Here is a 15000-nt window from a genome sequence, read left to right as displayed (position 1 = left end):
GACTTACTTAAAATAACAAGGATTTTGCTTACTGCATTACTCTTTTAGTGCTTGTTTGCAGACAGTACACATATTAATTCACTACTATCTAGCCATATTTGATTTGGTCTCACATAAGCAATACTAAAGAATTAACATTCTAATAGAACAATGCCTTTTTAGATATACTTGGGCATCTACTGAAATAGACCTAGGTATACAAACTTAAGGTTACCTCACCAATTTGAAAATGCTATTCTATCCAGCCAATAAGGTATGCTCTCTTTTTTTATTTCTTGGCAGATTTAATCCTCTTTTTACAACATCCACAATGTGTTCTTGTTTTTAAATACATCTGATGCTGTGCATTTCTATCATACAGTTTTTGTATAGTCTGCTTTACTTCCCTTCCCCAATCCTTTTGTAGTCAAGAATGGTTGTTTCTCCCACATGCTGTTCTCCTTATTCTACCTCTAATTCTGTTTCTTACTGTTATCTCCTCTTTTTTTAATACTTCTTAGCCACTTCCTGTTTCCATTTTACTTTTGATTTTTAATCCATTCCATTTTATACAAATCTCCTTATATTTTCTGATCGTTAGTGGGATCCTCCAGCTGGAACCTTTTTAGCTACACATCATGTCATCTGGCAAGCTATGAGGCTCACTATAATTCTGAGACTCATTATTACAAAAAAAAAAAAATAGCTATGAAACTTAAGGGGAATATTGAATGTTGGTAATTGCTGCCCTGTTATTGTTTGCAGAGGACGAGGCCACCACCCTAGCACTTACAAATGTGGGGGGCAGCATCCTCCACACTCCCACAAGTTATATATTCTAACTCCTATACTAAGGTAAAACTCTGATATAGAGTGATCTTGGACATAGTACATACAAGTCCCCATATTTCCGCTTTCAGTTTGGTTATTTCAGGATTTGAACTTACAAATCTTCTAATTTAAAACTCTTACCAAACAATGACTGTACTCACATACAGTACCTTTGAAATAATGCCAGCATATTTAAAAGCAGCAGTTACAACTTTACTTAGTTTATCTACAATAGTTATCAGGTGGAGCACAATTTGTCAATGCAATTGGTGTCCCCCAGGGTTCAGTCTTGGGCCCGTTACTGTTTGGCATATATTTTGGCGGCGCAGTGGTGCAGTGGTTAATGCTGTCTCCTCACAGCAAGAGGTTCTCCGGTTCGATTCTCGGCTGGGGTGCCTTCTGTGTGGAGTTTGCATGTTCTCTCTGCGTTCGTGTGGGTTTCCTCTGGGTACTCCGGTTTCCTCCCACATTCTAAAGACATGCTTCTGGAGCATTTCTCCCCGGGCCTCCACTGAAAACAGGATCTGTGGAACCTAGTCGGACTTTCCCGGTCAACAAATGTTAAATAAATAAAATAAAATAAAAATAAAAATAAATAAAATAAAAAATTTCTTAGAAGTACAGGCAAACAAAAAAGGTCTATGGCTGACCAAATTTGCTGATGACTGCAAGCTGGAAACCATAATTGACACTCCGGCTGATATGGACATTCTCCAGAAGGGCCTCACCGAGGCTAACACATGGTATCAAAGTCATGGCCTCAAGTTAAATGCCAAAAAATGCAGTCATCCCATTTGGGAAGAACAAAACACCCATGAACTACCACATTGGTGGCAGCCCCCTTAATTCAGAAGAGGTAACAAGAGACCTGGGGACTCAGGTAGATAGTAATCTCTCGTTTGACAATCACATCGCCAAAGTAGTTAGGAAATCCTTCTATGTAGCCCATCTAATTACTAAAGGGTTCGCATCTAGAAATAAAGAGGTAATAGTGCCCCTATACTCGTCACTCATCAGACCCATCATAGAGTACAATGCCCCTTTTGAGATGTACCTCACAAGACACTACCAGCAGCTGGAGAGACCACAGAAGTACCTCACCAAGAGGATCACAGGCCTTAAACATATGCCATATGCAGCTAGACTGAAAAAACTCCGACTTTACTCAGTGGCATACTGCTTGCTCAGAGGTGACCTCTGCCTAACCTACAAATCCATGTTCAACTCGGAATTGATGGACATGCTCCACCTAAAGAAATCCAAGTCACTACGAGCCACACGCTCCAGTGAGCTAAACCTCTACACTATAATAAATAGAACATGTTGGAAGGACAGATTCCTATCACAGAGACTCCCCACGCTTTGGAACAAAATCCCTAATTACATTAGACAGAGCACCTCAATATTACTCTTCAAGAAGAACCTTGACGAGTGGATGGGAAATAGAAAGTACACCCTGGGGATCACGTCTATGGCTCTGCTTGTCAGAAGAGCAGCTAACTAATTTACGGGGCGGCGATAGCCGACACTTATGGGCTAGGCTTATAAATGCCCTCGGGCAGATAGCTAAGTATCTACCTATGAACCTATAAGAGGTTGGCCTGTGCAACTTCTTACATTTCTGTAAAACCCAAAACACCACAAACACTAGTATAAAAGATCTAAATCTCCACAGCAGCAGACACAGAACCTGCTGGTGGGACAGTTATCACTCCCAAAGAATTAATCTCATCTGTAATAGATTTCTGCTTCATATTAAACAATGTTGCTCCCTTATCCTCTTCAAATACTACCTAGATGAATGGCTGGGTTTAGCCTCACAACCCTTTATGGAAAGGGGTAACAGATAAGGGGAAATGAATGGGCTAGGCTCAAAATGATCTACTCGATTGGTTGTGTTGTACGAACCTATTTTTATAAACTAGATCTGACAAAAGTACTCATGGGACCAAAGCATGGATAGACTGTACATGCAGGAAAATCATTAAGTAGGTAAGCTAATGAAATGGGCACCTTACTGAGTAATAATAGCTAGCAGGTTAATATTTCACTACAGAAAAGCAGTATTCTGCCAAAATGTATTTAGATAATTGTTTCTGTTGTTTGGCAAATTGTTGTTACTTGTTATATCTGTTAAGAGCTCTTTTGTGTAAAGAAATATGGCTATTTTCTGCTATCTGAGATCTGCACTTTTAAGCAGTGATATGTGCATTGTGGTTAATGACAGTAGGAGATGTTATGTGATTACTGCAGCTTGACTGGAAACTAAATACATATGGAAGCTGCTTCTTTAGTTTTTGTTTTGCAAATACTCTCAATAAAAAACATTTTCAAATGGTCAGCTGTAATCAGATGCAATCTGGTGAACATATCCTGAAAAGATCCCAGCCTCTTTCAATTTCATTTCATGCACTTGATTCAAATATGCCACTTTTACTTCATAACTGTTGCATATGAAATGGGTGTTTCCTTCTTACCTGTGGCCCTGCTTTGCTCCTGCAAGACTGGAGGCAGCTCCCTGAAGCTCTCATCTGAAGGATTATGGGAAATGTCAGTTAGAGGATCCTGTACATTCATGTCTTGCTCCAGCTTCAGTGTGGTTACTGGAGTCAAGAAATGGTACGCAACAGAGAGATTCTTTGCTTGATCAGTCAGGGCTTCCCTCTTTTTCACACTGTTACTTTTCATACGAGTTTTGAGTAATTCTTTGATGGTCAAATAACCCCAAAGTCTTTCAATGTAATTTCCATTTTCTTGAATGCCTTCCTCAGCACTTGTGATTTCTTTATGCAGAATATCACCATTTTTACTTACAGGCACATCAGTTTCCAGTAAAACAGTTTTATCACTTGTCCTTGCACTGACTTGAACATGTAAATCACTACTACTTGTATTCAGCAGTTTTCCAGCAATAACGATCTCCGAGCCATTGAAATAGTTGGCATATACATTTTGAGTTGTGTATGCTGCTCTCCTTTTTGAATATCCAATTTCAATGTCGGAAAGTACTGGGGTTCCTATCTGATCATAGAACCTTTCAGAGGAAAGAAAATGTAGTTATTTATATAGATTATGTAAAATAAAGACAATAAATATCAATCAGTTTGTTTTGCATTTACTGTTACCTTGATTTCATAGGAATGAGAGCAAAGGTATGCATTGAAAATTAACCCACGCAAAGTTAAGCAAATTATATATATATATATATATATATATATATATATATATATATATATATATATATATTGTTTTTAGTTCTACATACTACAGTAGGACAATAAATTTCCATGTAGGAATTGACCAAACAACTTTTCTATGTAGCACGTAGCCAAACAACACCTTCCTCTCTGTTAATTAATATCCACCGGGGTGGGGGTGGCTAACAAATTAATCACTGGCTGGTTCTCAAGCAATCCATTTAACAGATAACAAAGAATAAAATGGGAGTTATTAATGTCTGCTACCAACAATGTCTGCTTTGGGTTTCCATACAGATCAGTACGTAGACTTCTGTTTTTTACTGCATCTGATAATGGTGGGACACTGTCCTATTCAAAAATCTCAATATTCCAATATGTGGATAAGACTGTGGTTGTACAATCTGGCAATATGATTCAGAAGTCCAGACTTGACTTCAGTATGCTTTCAACTCCATATAATATACTTGGTAGACATTTTTCTCTTACTAACCCTTACCACAGCTGAAGTTATGATCTTATCACAAAAAGCTAGTGAACCTCGTGGAACCAACTTCTTTCACATTAAGATTGTTGACAGATCATATTTAAAAGTCAATCCCAGCAGAAAATACTTAGCAATTATTCTAGATCAAGACTTGACATTTGATCTTATCTTCATATTAACAGCTGCATCAGAAAAACAAATAAATTCCTAGGTACACTTACTGTGACAAATGTGTTAACCACAGCAATGGGAATTCTTATTTAGCTAAAGAGTGCTGGGAAATATAAATACAAGATTCTGAGAACTTAAATCAGCTGATCAAAGAGCTAATCTATCACATCAAACCTCACCACATAAAGCTCACAGAACTAAAAAATGCATGGACATTGGTCATAAAATCCACCTGCCTGGCTTTCCCTCTGAGTGAGTCACGAGTGAAAGAATGTTTGCAAAATACCTAAGATCTTCAAACTCCATTGTCTTACAAGTCATGATATCTAAAAAACATTATAGAGATGTAACCTTATCCTAAAAGATAGCCAAGAAATAAATAAATGCCCCAGAAAAATTCCAAAACTGACAATCGTATTCACTTTTTAAATGTCAGTTCAAATGTTTTCTATTTCTTAAACCCTACGAGTGCAATACCAGACAATTCTATACTCTTGTCTCATCCCACAACAACCCTTTATTCTTTTAATTAATTCTTACTTATCTTTATTATTTGTTCTCTATATGGACTGTATGCTTCCCCCATGCTGTCCTTTTTTTCTTCTCCCATCTACTTTCCATCCTTCAACAGCATGTTAATAATCTTAACCTTTCATTGTAACTTTCTCCTGTCCTTCACATAGGTTCATAGGACAATACTGGGCTACTGGGCTGGAGGCCAAGAATTTCACTCATGTTCCTACAAAGTCAACACCTGTTTCCCCTGTCCAGCAGTGACACAGGTGGGATCCCAGGGGTGTATTTCCTGTTTCCCATTCAGTCATCCAGGTTCCTCTTAAAGATGGCTAGTGAGGTACTCTACTTGACATGGACAGGGAGTCTGTTCCACAGATGGGGGAGTCTTTGGGGCACAAATCTATCCCACCAATAAGTTCTATTAATATCACAGACCAGGTTGAGGCCTTGACTGTGGGTTGTGTGAGTGGAGTTTGATTTATGGATATGCAGCAACTTCATTAAGGCTAAGTCTGAGATGGCCTTGTATGCCAGACACAGGTCATATCTGAGCAGTGTGTATAAGACTGAGTAGAGGGACAGGGTTTTTTCCTATCTGTATAGGACAGGTGTTTGAGACCCTGGATTTTCCTGGTCAGGAACCTCTGTGGTCTCTCCAGGTGCTGCATGTGCTTGGCAAGGTACATGTCAAAGGGCATTGTACTCGATAATGGGTCTAATAGGGGAGGAATACAGGGATGTAATGACTTCCTTGTTCCTGAATGAAATACCCTTACTTATGAGGTGGGCCATGTAGAAAGCCTTCTGTACATCGGAGGCAACGTGGGGGACAAAAGTTATTTTGCTATCAACCTGGGTGCCCAAATCCCTCACAACTGATAATTAGTGGGGACACCATTTTTCCCAAAGGGAATAATGATGCCGTTCTTGGCATTAAGTTTGAGGCCATGCTTCTGGCACCAGTCATTAGTTTGGGTAAGGCCTTCTTGGACGGTATTCACATCACTAGGGGAATTTAAGACAGTGCCCAGCTTGCAGTCATCTGCAAACTTGGTCAGCCACAGACCACTGGTTTTGACTTGCACCTCAGAAAAGTATATCCCAAACAAGAGAGACTCCAAGACCGATCCTTGGGGTACACCACTCGTTACCTGTCTACTACTAGAGGTGGCTTCCCCTATATTGACTGAGTGGGTTCTATCAGTGAGCCAGTTAGCTACCCATCTGGTAATATACATGTTGATGCCTAGCTGGGAGAGTTTATCTATTATGTCCAAGTGGGGAATAGTGTCAAAGGCTTTGGCAAGGTCAATAGCTAGGTCAAGGTAGGTGATGTGTACCATCTTCCCCTCGCCCATGGCTTTGGTGACTGTTTCGAAGAAGCTGACCAAGTTTAACAGGCATGAACTCTCTTTGACAAAACCAAACTGTGTGGGGTTAAGCATTTGGAGGTTGCCAAATGCCTATGTCCTTGTTTATAAGGTTCTATGACAATGCATTTCATGACCCTGCAGATGAGGCTAGTTAGGCTGATGGGCCTACAATTGCCTGGGTTGGTGGATGTTCCACCTTAATGTAGAGGAATGACAGTGGCTGTCGTCCATTTGGCTGGGATGAAGCCAGCACTCAGGCTTTGGTTGAATAGGGTACATAATGGTGCTGAGAGCTCATGTCTGAGTTCATGTAGGATGCAGCCAGTGATGTTGTTGGGTCCCATGGAGGCTGTACTTTTTGCCTTTGAAAGGGCATTAAATAACTGCTCCCAGGTAATGAGGGGAGGTGTCAGGTTCTGGGGATGTCCTAGTTTACTGATGGAGGAGACAGGGGGGGTGAAGTTTTCCCTGAACTTGTCTGCCAGGAGGTTGGCTATATCTATGGCGTTTGTGTATGTGGTGTTCTTGATGACCAGATAAGAGCAGATTTGGGTGTTACCTTTGAGACTGCAGATGTATGTAAAGAAGGCCTTGTGATTGTCCTTAGTGGATGTGGCCAAGTTGGAATCGAAGTTAGCCTTGGAGGATTTTACCAGTGACCTTATTTGCTTGTTCAGACAAATGAGCGATTGCTTTCAACTTGGCACCTGTTCTTTCTTGGTCCTGGACAACAATGTTTTCCTTTTATTATAGAGTTTGTTTATTGCTGCTGTCCAACAGACAGGTTTACTCTTCCTTGAGGAAGATGATTTGGTCCTGTCGGGTATTGCTGAGTCCATGCAGCTATGTGGGTGCTCATATAGTTTTCTGGTGTAGGCTTGGACATTAGTGCTAGTTCCAACTGAATGGATGGTGGCTGTGAAGCTGCTTATATGTGCTCTCAAGAGGTTGTCGTCAGCTTTGGAAAAGTTTTTTTGTTTGACCCTGGCAAGAGGGAGGGGTCAGGGGAGATAGTGACTTCAAAAGTGATTGCTTTATGGTTGGATCTTACCAAGGAGGATGACACTGTAGGGGTGCTACAGTGGCTACTCATGTTGGTTAATACCAGGTCCAGGATATTTTCAGCTCTTGTGGGGGTGTCGACTAGCTGATCCAATGCATTGGCACTGATGAAGTCAAGGAATCTCTGGCATTCATGTTTGGGCTAGAATAGGTCTTCTACTCTATGTTTGGATAGTTAAAGTCGCTCAGATTCAGGTTAGAGGGTTGAATCTTGAAGGATTCAAGTAAGTCCAGATAGGTAGAGTGAGCATCCTGAGTCATGGTTGGTGGTCTGTAGCTAGCTATGATTTGAGTAGGAGTGTTGTCAACAGTTAATTGCACCTGGAGTGTCTCCTGTGCGTCATACTATTTGACCATATATACCAGCTACATCCTAGCTTTGGTCCTTCCACCCTATCTCGTCCTCATGCCAGTTTTACTAATCTGTCTTTACTCCTATGCCTCTTGCTCACCATCTTTCAGCTGCTACCACTTCCGCACCACACATCAAGCTTATCTGCTTCTTCCTCTCCTTCATAATGGTTGAGACATCCTATCCCTTACAATCATCTTCTACCTAATTAATTTACTCCTTGCCTTTAGATAATAAAAATAAATGTAGATCAACGTATTTCTACTCAGAAAGTTTAGACACCTATAAACCTTTATTGTAACATGCTATCCTCATTTGTAACTTAACCACACTGATACATTATCATCTAATCCACTCACCGACTTGCCTTACTCATTCTACATTATATTTATGCCAGTCACGATCAAATTAAGTTCTGTAATATCTGTGTATGCTACCTCTGTTCCATAGAAGGGATAAATGGTAGAAAACAATTGTCTCTAACTAGCCTTGCAAATATTTACAGTATAGAGGATTATAATTGGGTCTCTGACTATAGCCAACTTACTCTATGTTTGAGACATGGATGTCAAAAAATTCACCAACGATAAACTAGTATAATAATAAAGGAAAATATTATTATTTTCAAGTTTAAAACATCAGAAATCTACAGATAAACTACTAAAGTACATAAATATCAATTTTGGTGGAGATTTACAAACATTTTCCTGTAAAGTAAGTTGGAGATATATTGAATTACTGAATATGAGCAACTCAAGGAATTCTCATCCAGATGCTGCTTTGAAAAAAGAAACTGCAATTGATGACATCTAACTTACAGGAACTATCTTTGAAGATGTATGGCTTTAAACATGACTTAGAAAACCTCAAATTAAATTTTCAAAAACAGACTGATGCTGTTAAGGAACTATTACAGCAACACCATACAAAAATAACAAATATAGAGACTTCTCTAAATGACACTAAAGGGAGACTCAGAGTGAAAGAATTTCAAAAAAGAATGTCTGCTTAAACAGAATACATGGCTGCTTAACAAAATAGATGACTTAGAAAACAGGGAAAGGAGAAACAACATAAGGGTCTTTGGTCTGCCTGAAAACACTGAAGGAGAAGACATTATTTAATTCTTAACAACTTGGATTCCTGAATTTTTAGACTTGAAAGAGGGACTTTCATTTGGAATTGAAAGGCAGCATAGAGCACTGAGGAAACCTGCTTCTAACTCAACAAATACTCCACCCATATCCATAGTTATAAAATGTCTTTCATTTCTGGACAAGGAACTAATATTAAAATCTGCTTGAAGAAAATCACCCTTAAAATACAATCAAAGCCTGATAAGGTTTGACAATGATTATTCTTCCAGAATACTAGAACAAAGGAAAAAAGTCTGGCCAATAATAAAACTGTTGAAACAAAACAACAATAAAGCACAGCTGGCCTTTCCAGCCAAGATAAAAATACTTTTTGCCAATGAGATGAGAACCTTTAATAACTTAGAAGAAGCTACTATACTCACAAAATCAACAACATAGTCTCTATCCCAGGAGAAATGGAATGGATGGCCCCTACTCTTAAAAGAATAAAAGAAACAAATCCTTGGACTGATGCTAGAAAGAAGAAACAAAAAACTGATCCAAGATAGCTGTCCCAAAAAAATAACCCTTACAACTACATCTCTCAAAGTATCAACTGATATGGTACATCACTTGACATCTGTTTTTATTTAAAAAAAGAAGGGTTTCTTAAACAACTGAGAAACAGTAATGATTTATTCAGAATGTTCAAAGAGTCCAGTAATTCTTCACAAACAAAGGTAGGTCAAGATGGGTTACTATTTACATTATATATATAAGCCAAACAGAGCAACATATAATATAAACATAGAACTTTCTATTCCCCTACTTGAACTCAATGAATACTTATCTTGTTAATTTTTCATTGTTTTTACTTATAATAATTTAAGTAATTAACTCATTCAATAAGGTGCCATTCATCAGAGTTCAGACTCAAATGTAACAAATTAACATCATATATAATAGCAGTAACAGTAGAGTGTTTTGAAAAAAAATACTGTCATGGAGACTAATGCCTTCTTCAGTTAAAGTATGATTTAGAAATGTCATGTAAATCCTGGTTAAATAATAGTAGCAAGCTCTTAGTACAAATGTCATCATTATTCTGTCTAAATATAGTTAAAATCAGTTATGGCAGGTATCACAGCTACGAGTGCTGTTTGATCAATCCTGATATGGAATGTGTAGATGCAGCCGTGTCTGGCAGCTAGTACAAATGTCATTATTATTCTGTCTAAACATAGTTAATATCAACTATGACAGGTATCATAGCCTCAAGTGCTGTTTGATCAATCCTGATATGGTATGTGTAGATGCAGCCGTGATTGGCAGCTAATACAAATGTCATTATTATTCTGTCTAACCATAGCTAATATCAATTATGGCAAGTATCATGGCTTTGAGTGCTGTTTGATTAAGCCTGACATGGTGTGTGTGGATGCAGCTGTGTCTGGCAGCTGTTGTATGTTACCATTTTCATCTCCAGGAATCTGTGGGCTGCAGCTTGTGATCGAGGTTCAAAAAAAACAGAGAATGGGATTCTGAATTATTAGATCTACAATCCAAACTTTTGTCAGTAAAGGCTGAAAAAAATCAAAAACATTTGGAATTGAAAAAGAAAGTAGAAGTATTAAACAATAAATACAATGAAATTCTAATACATAAAACTAGTTTAGATTTAGAAAAACTAAAAACTAGCACCTTGGCCATTTCTCCCAAATATCTACATAATTTATCCACAATAATCAAAATACAATCAAAAGCTAATAACATTAAAAGTATCTTCCATGAAAAGAAAGGGAAAAATGTCTCAGATATAGGTGACATTCTTGATGTCTATAGAAATCACTATATGGAACATTTCCAAAAAGAGAATATACATATCGATCAATTAAATCTAGATGAAAAATGTTCTAATACAAAAAAATACCAGAAAAATGAAAACTAGATCTTCAAGCACCCATATCCTACAAAGAAATTACAGATATAATAAAAGAGGGTAAAAATAATAAAGCTCCAGGTATGGATGGCATAATTATGGAAATATATAAACCTTTTCCTTCAAAGATACTATCCCTCTTCCATAAAACTCTATTAGAAATTCAATCACAAGCTTTAATACCACCCTCTTGGAGATATTCCTTAATCACACCAATACTAAAGGAAAACAGACCCCCAAACCTCTGTACCTCATACAGACCTATATCATTATTAAATAATGACTATAAGATACTTATGACAATATTAACTAACAGAATGAAAATACCACTATCCAAAACAATAAGTAATGATCAAATTGGATTAATATATCATAGACACACACATGACAATATTAAAAGGATAATTTCTCTTATAGATTATGTTAATAAAGAAAATAAACACTCAGAATTGGCTTAGATATAGGGAAAACCTTTGATTTCCTAAATTGGGACTATTTATTCAAACTCCTAATGCTATTTGAATTTTCTGCATCCTCTGTTCATCTCCTAAAGAATATATATATAAATAATTTAGCATATGTCAAGTTAGGTCCTTTTACCTCTGAATTTATACATATAACAAAAGGCACTAAACAAGGATGTCCCATGTCACTGATTCTATTTGCTCTCAATTCATAACAATATAAAAATCAAAGGAATAGATGTTTATGAACAATACAATTCTAAAGTAATGCTATTTGCTGATGACATATTATTAACATTATCTAATACAAAAGAGACAGTAGAAGAATTAGATATATTAATTGACAAATTTCACATGACTTCAGGACTCCATTTCAATACATCAAAATCAAAATGTTTAATTTTAAATAAAAAAAAGAACTGCAGACTAAGGGGGATCACATCACAGGGAAACAAAAATCTACCTTAAAATATCTAGGAATTGAGTTATGCATGGATAATAACGAATTAGTCTAAAAAAACTACAATAATATCATCAATACAATTAAAATCTCTGTTGAAAAATGGAACAAAATAATATTAACTTTTGAAGATAGACTACAGTTAATAAAAATGGTTTTACTGCCCAAGATCCTATATATAGCCTTTTCAATACAACTGTTACTAGAAAGGAATATACTTAAAGAAATAAATTCATGCCTAATAAAATTTTTATGGTTTCCCAAAAGAAACAGAATAGCTTTAATACATCATATCAGACCATGGAAACAGGGAGGATTAAACTTTCCTGATATAGAAACACATATAAAAGCATCAATATCTAAAACAATCTCAGATTGAATAAGTCCAAATTACTCTGCAAATTGGAAATAATTACTAACTGTAATATCAATAAATTAATTTGATTTACAAAATAAATTTCAAATAACAGATAAAAATTTGCCATGACACATATTATGTATTAGTATGCAATATAACATAACTAAACCCACTAAAACTCATATGATTAATTATTACATTGACTCATTTAGGAAAATTATTAATGCAAATATAGATTTAAAAATCTGGTTTGATCTTTTAACACCATTTATAGTCACAAAGAACTTTCCATATAAAATATATAGAGAAATTATTAATTCTTGGGAACAGAAAGGACTTGTTTGTTGGCGCCAATGTATCAAAGAATTAAATATTTTAGATATGCAAGTAATAAAAACAACATACAAAATTCCACAACAGGACTGGCTAACTTTACAGAGTATTCTGTCATATTCGCAAGATTTAAGGAGAATAATTAACAATTCTTGATTTAAAGACATACCTAAATTTAGAAAATACATATATGAAATCATATATAATGACTGACATGGCAAACAGTATTTCAAAATTTTATAAAATATTGATAAAGTATAAAACAACACTCAAAACTTCATACTGGAATATATACTACAAAAGGACACTCAATACAGTTAACTGAAGTTATTAAAGCAAATGTATTATCCATAAAATATACATCCTTTATACAATACTGGAAAGTTTTTAATTGGAAATGCTTGCACAGAGCATTCTTAACCCCAGATAGAATCAGTAAAATTAGTTCTTCCATAAAAGGAATATGTTGGAGATGTGAGCAAGTACACAGTGCAGATTGGAACCACATTTTCTTTGATTGTGTTAAAGTTAAGCCATTTTGGAATGGCATTAATAACCTTCTACAAGCTTTATTTAATGAATCATTTTATTTAACTAAAGCTCTTGTATTATTACATTTGAACAAAAGTCCTCATTTGAATAGGTCAAACATGTATCTAGTATGAACTATACTTGCAATTTCAAGGAAGTGTATAACAAGAAGATGGAATACAAACACAGTACCAATGTTGGAAGACTTCTACAGCCTACTGAAGACCACAGAATTATTGGAAATTAAAATTAAAGAACTAAGAATTTATCCAAAGCCATTTATCAACAGCCCTTGGGGAAAAGCCTTATCGTTAATTGACACTATACAATAATTGATCAAACACTCTGATAATGGATTGGACATACTTATAAAGTAACTGTATACATTAAGATCTAAAAACACAGTTACTATGCAATATATTGTCTGTTTCGTTATATCACCCAGCCAGTGGGTTCTCGTACTCGTGCATAGTAGCTGTGTTTTTGGATTGAATAGAGTTCGGAATACATTAAGATCTGTTATAGTGTCAGGCTAATGCAAATAGTGTATATCGTTATTTAAGATGTTATGTATAAATACTATGGAATTCATTCAAATGTATTTGAAAAATAAAAAAAAAAATTTGAGATAAAAAATTCACCTACGGTAACACCTATGGCAACAAGTCTACTTAAACCTACTAAACATAATCGACTTTTGTGAAATCGCATTGTCACTGAATGTTTTGTCAACAACCTCCACAATAAATGGCTCTGATTTTGCAAGCCATCAAATATGTTTCTCTAATTTGTGTTTACTTCATTTTAAGTTGAGATAATAATATATTATGAACAGGAAGAGAATTCCTCAACTATACCTGCTGTTTTATATATTAACTATTTAGTCATTTGTAAGGTGAGGTAAGCACAACTGAGTGAAATGCCTTTTCCTGAATTGTGCAGTCAGATACAAGACAGCATGGCTTCACTCTAGTAATTGTTAATAACCGGGTAGTGTACTCATTTACAGAAGACATAATGCCATTTGGAAGTAAATAAACAGTCACTCACATTTACTTAATGTAACGCAACACTTGTGTTTAGATTCCAACATGATTGCAAAGGGAAACTTGAAACTATGACACATTATCTGTGACAATATAGTTTCTTGCTTTTCATAAATGTAATAATCTTGAGTGCAGCAGATATTGAATGACCCACCATTTTGAATTATACTCCTATAACATGACATGAAACTATGACACATCATCTGCAACAGTATAGTTTCTTGTTTTTCATAAATGCAATCATTTTGAGTGCAGCAGATATAGAATTATTCACCATTTTGAATTATACTCTTAAAACATTATTATGGTGGGGATTGTCAGTCAACTTGCATAGTATGCAAAGCAGAACAAGTTATTTTACATACTATGCAAACCCAATGCGATTCATAGAGATGTTCACAGTTCTGTACCATAGCTTGGTGCTACAGAGTACTGAATGCTTTGGTACTGCATGTAAATGTGGTTATCAGTGGGGTTATCAGAGGGATAGGCCTATGCTGATAAGATCTCATACTGCTCTGCAAGGACATTTGAACAATACATACAGCAGGCATGTTCTACTATGTAAGTCCATCATCAGAGCAACTCAGAAAATGTGCAAGTCTATGCCTCTATTTTCACATGTATCTATACATTTCAATAGTGGGAATCTGAACAGGATGAAATGGAGGAGCCTCAACCTGCTCAGATTGTTAAAGCACATAAGTGGTGCAGTCTGTGTGTATGTCAGGGTATGTGAGTCTCTGTAGATATGTCTGTAAGAGTGTGTGTGGATATTGGGACTGTGTGTGAATGCTTTTGTGTGTGTCTGCTCATGCATGGTAT

At 36.2% G+C, this 15000-nt stretch overlaps 1 protein-coding gene across 2 annotated transcripts in view; it reads right to left on the bottom strand.

Moving 5' to 3' along the window:
* ITIH5 (inter-alpha-trypsin inhibitor heavy chain 5) overlaps nucleotides 1–15000 on the bottom strand; it is a 752947-nt gene that overhangs the window by 160981 nt on the left and 576966 nt on the right. For both annotated transcript variants that reach the window (XM_044088360.1, XM_044088361.1), the window contains one exon: nucleotides 3288–3844. In XM_044088360.1, coding sequence (XP_043944295.1) covers nucleotides 3288–3844 — 557 coding nt within the window. The remainder of the gene's footprint in view (nucleotides 1–3287; nucleotides 3845–15000) is intronic.

Source organism: Protopterus annectens, chromosome 11.part0, assembly GCF_019279795.1.
Source record: "Protopterus annectens isolate FY-2018-M chromosome 11.part0, PAN1.0, whole genome shotgun sequence".
Classification (NCBI taxonomy): Eukaryota; Metazoa; Chordata; order Ceratodontiformes; family Protopteridae; genus Protopterus; species Protopterus annectens.
The sequence above is the reverse complement of the archived record's forward strand: the minus strand, read 5'-3'. Positions and strand labels throughout refer to the sequence as shown.